Here is a 14822-nt window from a genome sequence, read left to right as displayed (position 1 = left end):
GCAACCGTTTCGTTCCAACGAACGTAAAAGCTTTTATGGCGAGTACAGGTTCAAACATGGCGAATATCGTGTACATTATGACCGTAATGGTTAACAAACAAGTTTTTCACAACCACATTAAGTGACAACACCATATATGTAAACTAATTAACATCAAAAATACATATTAAAACATTTTTTGCTTTAAAATTACAAAAACATATCACGCTGTTAGTAAACTCGGATAATGTAAGTGTGTATAAAAATGACATAATTATTTGAAATTTCTACAATACTTACAATGATTAATACTGACATCATTATAAATTTCAGAACACTATACTAGTGGGTATACCTTATATGGGTATAGAGGAACAACACCTGAGTCCTCGGGAATGGCAACGCATGGGGGGTATCATGGGCGAAACAGTATACTCTGTTATGTCCATGGTACTGTTCATGTCTATAGGCGACGGTTACCACTTTCCATCAGGTGGGCCGTCAGCTTGTTTGCCATTCTGAGTTATATAAAAAAAAAAAACCAATAATAAATCAAAATGATCCAAGTGGCGGCGGTTGGTTTAAAAAAAGGAAGTAGTTCTTAAATCGAGTGTATTTTTTGGTGCATAACTACGCAGTATCTTAACAAATTGTAAAACGATCTTGGTAAGGTTTTAATATAAAAAAGACGTATTTATTAGTATTAATTTCACATTAATTATTGTTATATCGACGCCGGATTGTTTCTTTGGACAGAGTGTTTTACAATAAATTTCCTGAATAGAGTGGACGTCGGCAATAGAAAACTAAAAAGATCGTCAATAGGTAGATGGCCATATAATATAGTAAAAGTAGACAATAATTGCGAACCCAATCGATCGTCTGGCCTCGTTTTGACAATTTTCAACTGTGACTCATTTATGTAATTCGTCGTATCAATATTTTAATTGCTCGAACGACACGCAGCCTTGGGCACGTTCGTCTTCGTTCGCAGCCATATGCGCTAGCTCTTATTGTTACTAATTATTATGTATTCACAACACTGACATTGGTCCTCTTGACACCAATTAAAATCGATATTTTCAACCTTCAGTTTCTTTATTTTTAGACTTTCTTTTTAAATCACATTTGTATGCTCACTTAATTTTATATTTACCAATATTTTAACCTTTTCTGCGCCATAGGTATATGCTAGCAATGAAGGACAAGTTTGACATGTAGAATGCTGCTTTAAAAGGGTGTGATTTCGATTCCAATTTGTTATAGTTATTATTTAATTTTTTTTTTTGTAATTTTATTTAAATTAAAAAAAAATGTATTCACATTGCTAAAAGTACAAAATAAGTAATCATAACTATTCACAAAATTTTTTTTTCTTGTTGGAACAAACTTTTCTATTTAAATAAAAAATCATTGATTATTCCTTTGTGTAAATAGACAGATAGATAGATAGATAGATACTCTTTATTGTTTCTTCCAAAAGATTACAACAGTAAACTTATGCTAGATATAAACATATACAAGAAATAATCACAATGAGAAAACAATGGGCGACATTATCGCTAAAGCGATCTCTTCCAGGCAACCTTTGGATGTGTATATAAGTTATTACTTATATGTTTAGGCCTGCTTACAATTCAAATATTTCTTTTGTTTGTTACAGTATGTCTGAGGGGGATGTGTCGTTGATACACGACGAGGACGTGTTGCGGCGTATGGTGAGTCATCTCCGTCATACTAACGCCTGTTAAAAATCTATCAGCAATAATGTACAAATTCATAATTTTGATCAGTGTAAAGCTTTTTTTTAATGGGTGAAGGTAGAATGATAACCTCGCCTGCGCTGTCGGTATACGCTGGTGGGGTACCAGTGAAGGATGACAAGTGAGGATGAAGGTAGATCAATTGGCCCAAAGTGACCAATTGGACAATAATTAACCATGATGTTTTCCAGGGGGAACCGCGTGGAGGTCGATCTGATAGTGTGTATTGCTAGCAATGAGACTGCTAGTCCGCATTACTAACAACCCTTCCCCCCAGTACTACCTATTGTTATACGTTATTGTATTGTATTTATGTATTTGTTTTTTTTTTATATATTTATATAATACAAAATGAGTTTTTACCCCCAACTTTGTCTGACCAGGATCAAAAATGACCTATGTTCGTTCTATGTTACAAATATATTATTGCTTGAGCTACTGTTGCGTCGATTAAGGTGCAGTGCAGGTACATAGCATATCATGTTATGTCATATCTTATCACATTACCTTATTATCCGTTTACAGTGGCAGCAAACGGAGGATTTTTCCCGCAAGAAAGAGATCCGCGCACACATGTACCGGCTGCGGGAGGAGCGCCTGCGCAACCTCTACTCACCGGAGCCCCCGCACGCTCGCGCCGACACCAAAGGTAAATAAATTATAATTTTAATATTGGGAGTTGATTGTAACAGGCCACTTAGTATAATGTACCTATTTTTTTTTTATTGGACGAAAATGGAGTGGTAACCCCGCCTGCGCTAATGGGATACGCTGGCGGGGCACCAGTGAAGGGTGATCGATGAGGATGAAAACAGGCCAGTTAGCCCATCATGATGTATTCATCAGGAATTAATCATGATAGTTTCCAGGGGGAACCGCGAGGAGGTCGACCTGGTTGAATATATTGCTAGCAATGGGATTCTCAGTCTCCATTACCAACAATCCCTTTTCCCCCATAATGTACCTATTAATTATATATTAGTAATCGAGTTGTTTAACTTATACCTAAAAATTACAATTGAATTCCTTAGTTTAGTAAACCTATTATGGTTAGAGCACCGAGAATTAAATGTAAAACAGTTCTGAAGCAATTATGCTAAAAATTTACTCCATTATTTATAAATACGTCAAACTTTCAATAAACTTTACTACCTATTTTTGCTTTTAAACTGTTTTGTCTCTTTCTTTTGTGCTAAATTCTCAGTTTGAATGAAAGTGACAAGATAGTGTAATAGTTAAAATAGGTCTGTAGAAGATTTTAGTTGTTATAAAGTTAATTTATACCGGTTCTTAATATAATTATTTATTGGTAAAATCAAAATGAATTTTTAATTTTAGATGTAAAGATAAAAAATTGTAACTCCAATATTATATATATATATATATATATATATATATATATATATATATATATATATATATATATATATATATATATATATATATATATATATATACTTATCTCTGACAGAGATCTCTTCCAGTCAACCCAGTACAGTGAGAAAGCATGTCGTTAGCGGGCAGCTGAAGTGCTACAACTATTAATACATAAACAAATACACAGTTAAATAAAATATTAAAATATATAATAAAATATTACATAAATACATACACTATAAATATATACAATACCCTACCTACTTATATAATATATGTTAAAATAAATTAATATACTACTTACATTAGAAATTTCGTTTAATGAAACGTAGTTTATGTGGACATATTTATTTCGTGAAAAAATCTTATTTAGTTCATATTATAACTTATAAAATACGAAGCCTCGTAACTCAGTTCTTTTAATACAAAACGTTGAGAGATCTCTATATAAAGCAATTTTATCTTTGGCTGTTAAATTGATTACACAGGTTACACTCTGGGTTTGATGTACGCGTCCGTGTAGCCTCACTTCAAAGGCTGCAGCTGAAAATCAGTGCTTTGCTTTTAAGCAAAACTATCACTGAGCTGTAGCCCATTTGGGTCACTGCGACACACATAGCGAAAACATATTTTCGTATTTTATCCTTTGTTTTTTATTTAAAAAATAATAGATAATTTGATTCTATAAACTCATTTGTAAATTTACGTGTGTCATAAATGGCTTAAATAAAAAGTTTATCTATCTATCTATCTCATGTAGAACCAAGTTTGTTATTTTTGTTAGTGTCCATGGAAGCATCCATTTAACATATTTGTTATAAATTCTTATTTAAACGATTGTTTATCAACGTGCCATAACAATGACCGTATCAATGTTAGACATTTTTATTTTTATAATAATTATAATGATTTAATTAAATGTCCTGATATTTTAATATTAGGCATACAACATTTATTAGTCTAGTATTTCGGAGCGTCCATTAATTATATTTATTAAAATTATGACCTTTTAATAAAGAATGCAAAAATACTACGAAATTGTTTCAGTGGCTAAAATAAACCTAAATGAAAATCTTACATCAACTTTTTTTATTTATTTATTTATTTATAAATAAATAAATAAATAAAATTTTCCCTCTTATTTATTATTAACTCATAGAAGACATCAGTACGTGATTAGTTGTTTATTGAAATTAAGCAAAATACATTAATATATCGTATAAATTTATTTAAAAACCCACGAGTAAATCTCACAGCAGGAGGTCTGAATTAAAGACAAACCTCGTGCAATTAACGATGATCCCTTTTGTAGTAAATTTTGAGAGCCCTGCAGCCTTACAGTGAACCGTATCGCTTTTAAAAGAAATTTCAAAATTACCTCGATTATTGATTATTAAACTACATAATAATTTACAGAATGTGTGAGTCAATTTTAAATGTACATAATAACTACATAATGAGATGTTTAACGTTATATGTAGTACAATAATACAATTAAATATCACAGAACAACTACGATACCTAATTAATATTTAATATTTAGCGTTATAAAATAACATAACAAGTGTTAAAAGTCTGTTATAATCTTTCTATGTTTAAACTTAAATTAAAATAGATAATAATAAGTTTAAATATTTTTTATGAAAGGTGTCTACTTGGGTACCTCTGCTCCATTCGTGTTTCTGCCGTAAAGTCGTATTATATTTGCTTGGCTGAGTTTCGGTTTGAAGGGTGGGTATATCCCACCTGAAATTAAATGAATAAAATTACAGGATACAAAGCCAGGCCTTAGTCCAAAGGATGAAGGGTATCATGGTCGACACAGTATATTATGTACATGGTACTGTTCATGTCTATAGGCGATGGTTAGCAATTTTCATCAGGTGGGTCGTCAGCTTGTTTGCCATTCTAAGTTACATTCAGAGATTAGGGAATGAAATATAAACATTTCTAGTAGTTTTTTTTTTTAATATTTATAAATATAAAATACTATGACAGAATTAGTTTTGAATTAACGGCTGTAATTGTTGTTACAATATGTTTTCCAATATAGTATTATATATTTATGATTTGAGTATTAGAGTATTTAAGCCAAGCCATTAGAGTAGTTGTGCACGAATTTGACAGGTTGTGAGTTCACATCGCCGCAGGGGCATGTCAAGTCCTTCGCGGACCAGACCTTCCAGTCGATGAAGAGTAAGGAGGTGCGCGACGCGGGCTCCCCGCCCAAGGAGTTCACGTACCACGGCCAAGGTGCCCACCCAACACTACGTCCGTATAATCCTAACAGAACTAACGCTTATTAACTGGTAACACTTACTGATTAACCAGTACGTTTTATTTCACCAGATTAATCTCTTTTCCAGATCTCAAAGCGCTCTCTAACGCCGGTTGGAACGTAGAGTCTGAGAACAAGAAGACCGACGATGGCCACACTCACGTTAAGTCCGTCAACGCCAACATCGAAGGAAGGTACGACGTGGAAGGCGGGAAAGGGCATTTCGCCGCCATAGACCAGCACAAGCAAGCAGTCACCGAGTACCACGACGACAACACCAGTCTCAAGAGGAATGAAAGTTCCTCAAACACGGCTGCTCGCGAGCACGTGGTACGGCAGACCGACGACGGCACTCAGGTCTCGTCGGTAACGAGTTCCTCGACCTCCACGTCCAAATACCAACAAATGTCGTCCACGAAACACGAAACAGTGCCATATTTAAGCAACGATGACTATGACCAATCTCAACAAACTTCTTACGATACTAACCGTAATGAACAATTCACTGCTAAAAGACAAGTTACACAGAGTAACGATTATGAGCATAGCTTGAGAAAAACTGATTTTGAAACTGGAGAATTAGAATCCAGGAAAGTAGAATATCCTGATGAGAATACGAGAATTGTGGTAGAAACAAGATGCTTACCAGACGGTACTAGGGTCACGAGCACTCGTCGAGAATTTAGAGCGCCAGTGGTGCAGAGTTCTCGATCAGAACAACACTCTCAGCAAACTAGAAGTGAAAATAAGTCCTCATACTCTACTTCATCGCAACAAAGATCTGATTTCAAAGAGTCGTCCTCTAAAGTTATTCAAGAAAATTTTGATAATCGCGTTACCGATATTGTTGATTCTCAAAGATATGTTGATGACAACGATTTCAAAAGAAATCATCAGACTGATTATTCACAAACTGAAAAAGATCATACTGATCGCTTTTCTAAATCTACCGAAAGACATACTGAACATCGATATCACGAATCTACAGATCATGAGCCTATATTGCATGAAACTTTTACGTCACAAAATAGACAGAATGTAAACCAACATGATGTTCACGAAACGCAATATATTAATAAAGACAGAGAAGAAAGAGTTCATGATATATCTACGGAAAACAAAGTTGAAGAAACCACACAGAAAAAGATCAGCAATGACCAGTACCAAACAACTTATCAAACCGAATTTACACAAAAAAATAGAGTAAGTAATGATTGGAGTCCAACTCATCAAGCTTGGGCTAGCACTCTTCGAGCTGATACGCCAACATCAACTCGTCCATCAACTAGAGCTTCATCTCCTGGTGGTCGGACTTTCCAATCAAGCACTTCTTCACTAAGAAGTAGCGTAAGTCCAGATAAAACATACAGAAAACCATCCAGCCGTGGTGGAAGTCCAAACAAAATTGACAGATATTCACCAACACGCAGCATGTCTGATAAATATTCTAGCACCCATTCCACTTATTCTGTTACTGATACAAAGACGAACAGATATACCAGCTCAGAAGAACGTACGCTAACTTTAACTACAAATTCTGATCAAAAACGTAATGATGAACGTCGTCAAAGACCAAGTATCAGTCCTGATAAACGCCCACGGGAGAATTATAGATCAAGTGAGAGTCCCGATAGAAAACCTACATATAGAACTAGTCCTATGAAGGAAATATCTAGAATGAGTCCTAATTTACAACCTAAACATCAAGAAGGTCCACACAGACCTAGCACAAGTCCTGATAGAAAGCCTGTCAATAATACTACAAATAATATTGCCCCGAAAAAACCACAGAGATCAAATATAAGCCCTGAAAAGAAACCAAAAAATGATTGTGACAATATTTCAAAGGCAAGCTCTCCAACAAAACCATTACCTAAAGATGATATCCCGTTAAGATCTAGTCAAAGCCCTAATAGAAAACCTGGTTATCAAATACATGATACAGATAGAGATTCTAAAAACAAAATATTAAACGAAGAAAAAACAAAAGAAAATTACCCCAGTACAACATCACCAAAGCGACCTTCAACGCAACATGAAAATGCTAAAAGACCAAGTTTAAGTCCTGAGAAAATTCCTAGTGATTATAAAAGAACAAGTTCTCCTCGACGATCTGTGGGCAGCCCTGAAAAAGAGATATCTCCGACCAGATCTCATTCTGTAAGACCAAGTTCAAGCCCCGAAAGAAAACCTGTTTTGCCAAGTAATACAAATTATGCAAAACCTGCAGATGACAAAGAACTAATTTCCCCGACAAGAGGAAGTATTAGTCCCGATAGAAGACCAGGTTATATGAAACCAACTGCTGTCTCACAACGTTCCTCAAATATTCCGGAATACTCTCCCAACCGACAACTTATTGCTCAGAGCCCGGAAAGCAACGTTACCGAAAGAACTGTAAGTAAAATTAAAGAAGATCACTATAAGTTTGTAGATGAAGAAACTAAAGTATACGACTATACTAAATCTGATACAAGGGATACAACAAAACAAACTATCTCAACTCCAAAGTACCCTGGTATTCACGAAAAAAGCCAATCGCCATCTATGAAATTACCTCAAGATGTACCCGACTTCTGTCATTCTGACTCGCCTCCCCGTTCAACACTACGGAAAGATTCCAGGTCTCCGTCACCATCTAAAGGTTCAGTTACATTTAAACATTTAGATAATGTTAAAACAACAGGTAAAATATCATCTATAACTAACATTTCAACAGATATGAATGAAAACATTGATGTAACAGAATACGAAGTAAAAAAACATAAAGATATTTCAACGCCCACCAAAAACAATATTCCTAGAGAATCATCTCCATCGAAATTTGGAACATATGATAAAAAGCAACGTCATTTTCAAGACAATCAAGAGACGAAAGTAATAACTAGCAAAGATACAAAATATGATTCCCTAACACGTCGGGAAAAATCTACCTCACCTAAAAAAGACCATGATTCTCTTACGTCCACTCATAGAAAAACACCAAGTGTTTCTCCTGTCAAGTCTGTTAGTAAAGACAGCAAGTATAATCAGACGATTGATCTTATTTCAACAGAAAAAACCAGAGAAGAAATTAATAGAACCAATAAAGGCCATACGAGACAATTAGTAACACCGTCTACTAGTCCTACTAGGAAACCTAAAACTTCTGAACCAGAACCTTCTACAGGACAAAGTTCGCCTACTACTTCAGTTAGTGGATTTGTTTACTTTAGCAGTCCCCGAATCGATAATACTATTGTGACAGATCTAGATGATCAGCAGTTCTGTTTAGAAACAGATGAAATTGACGAGGTGACAACATCCAAAAGACCAGAAACCCTGGATGTAAATACAAAACGTTCTCCATCACCATCTAAAATACCATGTAGGTCACCAGCTCAAGAAAAACATACATCGCCTACAAGAGATAATCTTCCAAGAAAAAGTTCATTGAAAAAGCCTACATTGAATAATAATTTAATTTCACCTGTTGAGAAACCACCTTCTAGTTTCCAAGTATCACCTACGGTTGAAACACAGGACTTACCTGAACATAAAATAATAAAAAAGGACCATCCAGAAAAGCCTGACTCTGATTCATCGATAAAATCAAAACCTCCACTGAAAAGACGAGAAACTTACGATGAACGATGCCGAAAAATACTTGGCATGGTAGAAGATCAACCAACATCGGTTACAACTATTACAAAAGAAACATTACAAACACTAGGATCTAACAAAAGTTCACCCAGTGTATCACCTTGCGGTAGTCCAAAACAAGAATCTCCATACAGAGAAGTTAGAGAAGAAACGAAAAATAATAATATCAATGTATCTGAATTTATAACTCAAGAACGGGAAAATAATATAAAAACTCGTTATAATGATACAGTTCCCGGAAAGAAATCTAAGATTCCTTCAAGGGAGAGTTCTCCTACTAAGGTTCAAGGTATAACATTGCAAACTAATACTACAACTACATTCGAAGAAACTTGTAGGAAAGTCGATGAAAATATTACTACAGAAATTAATAATGAATATTCAATAACCAAACATAATATACAACCAAAACCTGAATCAAATTTGCAATCTACTTCTCCGTCTTACGAAAAACATCAAATCGAAGGCCATCCTAAGAATGAATTTTTATCAAAACCGAGCCAAATTTCCAGCAAGAAACCAGAAAGTCGACAGCAAACACCTCCAAATCGTTCACGGACAAGCTCTCCCACAAAAATCCTGAAAGAAAATCAAGACATAAAACCAACAAACACACCTGATCGTAAGCAACCACTTACTATAGATATTAATGACATTCCTAAAAGCACCGCTTTAAAAGAAAAATCTACGCACGATGAACCCAAATTGGACGTTATATCTTCAAAAATAACTGACAAAAATGACACTATATATACAACACAAGAAAACACTGAAATGAAATCCAATAAAATTTGTACCACAAAATCATCAATAAGTCCTACCCAAAAGGTATCTTCTACTAAACAGTCTAGTACTGATTTAACAAATCAGTTTACTTCTACAAAGCAACCACTAGAATCTAAACATTCCCGAACCCCTTCCCCTTCCAAAACAAATTACTCTAATATTACTGAAAACAATACAAGTTTCATTACATCCGAGAGAGAACAAGAAATATTAAATAGAGTTCAGCAATCCCTTAGAAAATTGTCACCAAAACGAAATGAAAGATCGCCGAGTCGAGAAAAGAGTCCATCTAAAACAACTACTAGTTTACAAGATTTAGAGATCTCAACTGTGTCTCTTAAGACTAGTACTGAAAACATTAATGAAGAAGACAATAAAAATTATTTAGTTTGTGCAGTGAAATCGACTAAAAAAGACGATAAACTTAAAGATCAAAAAATATCTAGCAAACCTCCTTCAAGAAATATTTCTCCTGCAAAAAAACCTACAAATATTGCTACTCCAACTAAAACAAGAAAATCTTCTGATTCTCCAACTAAATCTAGAAGCATATCACCTAAAAAGTCTGTTAGCACTGAAAGACCTCAATCACCACAATTATCTAAAGTAAGTGGCATCAAACCAAGGGAGACTATTCCTTCCCATTTGACTCGAAAACCCACACCCGGATCCTTATCGCCAACTAAATTAGAAAAAACAACAACTACGGATATTAAAAAAAATATAAAACAGAATAGTTTTTCTAAAACTACGTCCAAAATAACATCAAATAAACTTGTTCAATCGGCAACAAATAAATCTGTTGAACTCGAAACAAGACCTACAACTAAAACAAATAAGGAAAATACTAGCCCTAAGACGGATATTAATGTCCCCGTAACAAGGAGTCCAAGTGACGTTTCTTTAAAATATAAGAGGCCTTCGCCGCAAAGGGTAAAATCTAAACCAGAAATTCAAATAAATGATATTTCGACCTCCAAAACTAAACAAATAAATTTAACTGCCAATAAAATTCAAAAATCATCACCTAAGGAAGTGCATCCAAAATTACCGAATAAACCTAAATCTGCCACAGCATTAAATACAGTTATGGATGACGACGATATTATTATTGATGTTCAACAAGCCAAATCATCTAGAGAAAATTCTCCAGATAGAATTTGTCCCACCCCAATTGGTTTTAATGAAGATATTGGCACACCAAGGTTCCCTGATGAAGTAAGTGAGCCGGATGACGATTTCCGTAAAAGAACTCATCATACAATCCATGAAACGGAATCAATTGTAGATGACATCGTCGAAATATCTGAAGATGATGAGCTGTTCGCGAAAAGAACAAACGATAATACCATTATTGAAACTGACGAATGTCATTTAAGTGTTAATGATAAAGTTTCCAAATTCACAAATAAAATAGAAAGTGTAACTAAAACCAAACAATCAACAAATCAGTTTAAAGACACTGAACGTAAAGTCCATTCAGACTATATCTCTGAGGAGTTTGGATCAGATGACTGCTTACTTTCTGTTTCCGAAAAAGTAAACAAATTTGCTAAGGGTCCGGAAAGTACAAAAGATAATAGAAGTCCAACACGTAAAATTGTAGATGAATATGATACAAACACAACTTATCAAGATGATTACACTAAACTTAGTGTCAATGACAAAGCTCACTTATTCGTAGAAACAGCTGAATATGCTAAAACACCTAAAATTAAATCATCATACAAAATTGAGAGACCAGATATGAGTGATGTTGACGAATCATTAAAACGTGATGATTGTTTACTCAGTGTGTCCGATAAAGTAAATAAGTTTGTAAAAACAGCTGAACAATTTTTAAATGAAACAACAGAAGTAGAAGAAAAAGAAAGAAAAATTAAAGAAGAACACGACAAAATCATGAAAAAAATTACTAATGAAGTGTATGATTCAGATATCAATAAAATTGACATCAGTAAAACAAATGAAACTATCACACTTAAGAAAGATAATGACCACGTAAATAAATTGGGATCCTTTTCAAAAGAAACTGTGTCTTCACAAGCAAAACTAAAAGACCATGTTAGCAGTAACCTAAAACCAACTGAAAAAACACCTCCTGTAAAAATAACAATGCGTAGCAATGTAGCTGTAAAAAAAGCGAAGGCTTTGTTTGAAAATATAGCATCAACAAATCAGAAAAATACTGATATTACACATTCAAAAACAACTAAATTAACCGATATCGGTGTAATTAAAAAATCTCCAAAAACTGATTCAACAATAGTTCTTCATCCTTCTTTACAGAACTCGCCTAATATTACTGACATTGATAGTGAAATAGATGGCACACCTCAGATACAACAGGAACCAAAAGATCATTTATTCAGAAATACATCCCCACAATTCTCAAATAAAGAACAAAATCCTAATCTTTTACGAACTCAATCACCTGAAGTATCAAGAAATAAATCACCAGCACGACAAATATTGGAAACAACTACTAAAACAGTTTCTTCAAAATATCCACCTAAAGAAGAATACATAGCATCAGAAAAAGAAAAATCTGAAAAACCTCAAGATAAAATCCCAGGTTACCTAAGACCTACGAAAACGAGCCAGTATAAGGAAGAAGTGAAAGTTATTGATGAAACAGAAGTTAGTAGCCGACGCGGCAGTGGAAAGTTTGGAGTAGAACTTAGACGTACTAGCATGGAACGATCTAGTGCAAGCAGCGAACGACGTCGCAGCGTTGATCACCATCAGCCGTGTATCGAAGACATCTTTGATCTGGACCTCCTTGAACAAATGGTCAGTAGAAATAAAATTTTTATGCTTGTCAATATAGTGTTTGCTATCTCAATGATTTATTTGTTCTTTTACTGACTCGAATTTTCGAATTTTCAGTTGGAAAAGGTCGTGGGTTATGAACAGCGGCGACGCATTAGAGCACAAATCCGAATTGCTAAGAAAAAATTAGAAACTGACATGAATATGAAGACATCTAAGCAAGTAATAACAAATATCTCAAAAAATAAATCTCCTGATCGACAAATAACATTACCTGACGTTAAGCCAAAGTCTACATCACAGAGAATACTGTCACCTGAACGACATATAAAAACAGAAACAGTTATTGAAAATAAATCTAAAGAATCTCATCTCTTGGTTGTAAATGACTATTCTAAGGAACAAACTAAAACTGAAAAACACTCGCGTCCCCAGAGCCCTGAAAAAAATGTGACGAAACCAATCTCCAAAGCAAGAAGTCCTATGCGTCAGGCAAGTCCAGAAAAGAAATCAAGACCACTATCTCCTAGTAAAACAACTACACCAAAAACTAAACAGAACCGCTTCAATGAATATGCATCCGCTTATATGAAGAAAGTGGGCTTAAAAGATTCTGATAAAACAAAGGTAACAGATATCAAAACTAAAAAAGCTACTGAAACAAGTGACCATAAAATTTCAAATCATGAAGAACATTTAACAAAATCTTTCGAAACTAGAGAGGTGAAAACGATAAAGTCTCAAGACACCATTAAAAGAACTAGTTCCAAAGATACTATAGAAATAGTTCATACAAATGGTAAGCGGACACCTTCTCCAGAGAAAAAACGGAGTCCTGAACGAATAATAGAGATTCAAATTGAGAAAGAACCACGTCGCTCTCCGAGTCCTGTTATAAAAAGACAGAAATCTGATGTCAATAAGAATGAGACAACAGTAAAACAAATGCCTGATATAGGAAAGAAGATTCAACCGAAGCAAACTCAAGAGGAGAAACCGTCGTGGGTGACGAATCGTAATTTAAAAAAAGTTACAGAAACACGAACGTACGGTACGAAAAAGTTGGAACCTGAAAAGCCAAAGTACCGAGCGCCGAGTCCTTCCAAAGTGATCTCGAAGCCCACAGACGTAATCACGTCGAGCTACGGGCCGGGTCCGCTTGACGCCAACGGTAAACCACTATTCGGGATCAAGGCATTGAGGAATGGAGCCACTAATTACCAAGGTACTTATTTATTATCAAAGTAAAACATGAGTCACGATATTATTTGCGTACTATTTATTCAGCTGCAACCACGGTGATCACAATACTTGGTTTTCATTTGCTTACTTATTTAACATTGAGATCGACGTTTATGAATTAGTTAAATTACATAAAATATACTCTGAACTTATTTGAAAGTACAATTACAAATGGCTGTGCCATTGTTAAAAACCTTTACAAATATTTCTCCAAACAATAAAAAATGTATCTATCTACCTATATACTAATTCTAAACAATCAATGACTCAGTGGGCACGTCCATTATTGCAGTGAAAGGCACGGTGATCCGTCAAGAGTTCCACTCGCGGAACGGCGGCGAGCCGGAGGGTACGGTGTCGGTGACAGCGTACTCCAACGAGCCGGAGGAGCTGGAGCGGCTGCTGCAGGCGCAGGGCGAGCGACCCTCGCGGATGCACGGCCTCGCCGCCATCACCACTACCAAGAAGTTCGGCGGCGACACTGGCACCACCATGCGGGAAGCGCATACTGTAAGTGCTCCATTTATTACTATTTAATTAAAAGCACTTTTTTTTACAAAGACAAAAATTACAAACACAAGATATAATGGCCTATTTGGGTCACTGCGACACACTTGGTGAAAACATACTTCCATACTTTATCTTTTGTTTTATATTTGAAAAAAGTGTAAATAATCTGATTGTATAAACTCATTTGTTAATTTACGTGTGTCATAAATGGCTCAAATAAAGTGTTTATCTATCTATCTATCTATCAATGGGCCCCGCACTAGGCAAACCTGTATGTAAACCTGTAAACCTGGCACCCGACAAAGATTAACAATTCACAATCTGTTATAATAAAAATTACATAGTAAGCGGATATTAATATAAAAGATATATAAAAAAAATACGTGTGCATGGCTGTGTTTCGGTTTGAAGGGTGGGATATGGCGTGAATTTACAGGGTACAGAGGAATAACACCTGAGTCCTCAGGAATGGC

General features: G+C 35.0%; 1 protein-coding gene across 6 annotated transcripts in view; it reads left to right on the top strand.

Annotated features, from left to right (window-relative positions):
• LOC113520734 (microtubule-associated protein futsch) overlaps positions 1-14822 on the top strand; it is a 110569-nt gene that overhangs the window by 34478 nt on the left and 61269 nt on the right. For 5 of the 6 annotated variants that reach the window (XM_052897403.1, XM_052897404.1, XM_052897408.1 and 2 more), the window contains exons 2-7: positions 1643-1697; positions 2268-2391; positions 5247-5372; positions 5486-12618; positions 12715-13822; positions 14132-14349. In XM_052897403.1, coding sequence (XP_052753363.1) covers positions 1644-1697; positions 2268-2391; positions 5247-5372; positions 5486-12618; positions 12715-13822; positions 14132-14349 — 8763 coding nt within the window. In that variant the 5' untranslated portion in view covers position 1643. The remainder of the gene's footprint in view (positions 1-1642; positions 1698-2267; positions 2392-5246; positions 5373-5485; positions 12619-12714; positions 13823-14131; positions 14350-14822) is intronic. The other variant, XM_052897405.1, reaches the window with a different exon arrangement.

The sequence above is a fragment of the Galleria mellonella genome, unplaced genomic scaffold (genome assembly GCF_026898425.1).
Source record: "Galleria mellonella isolate WM207_F2 unplaced genomic scaffold, CSIRO_AGI_GalMel_v1 utg36, whole genome shotgun sequence".
NCBI lineage: Eukaryota > Metazoa > Arthropoda > Insecta > Lepidoptera > Pyralidae > Galleria > Galleria mellonella.
Note: the sequence above shows the minus strand (reverse complement) of the source record. Positions and strands in the feature narration are given on the sequence as shown.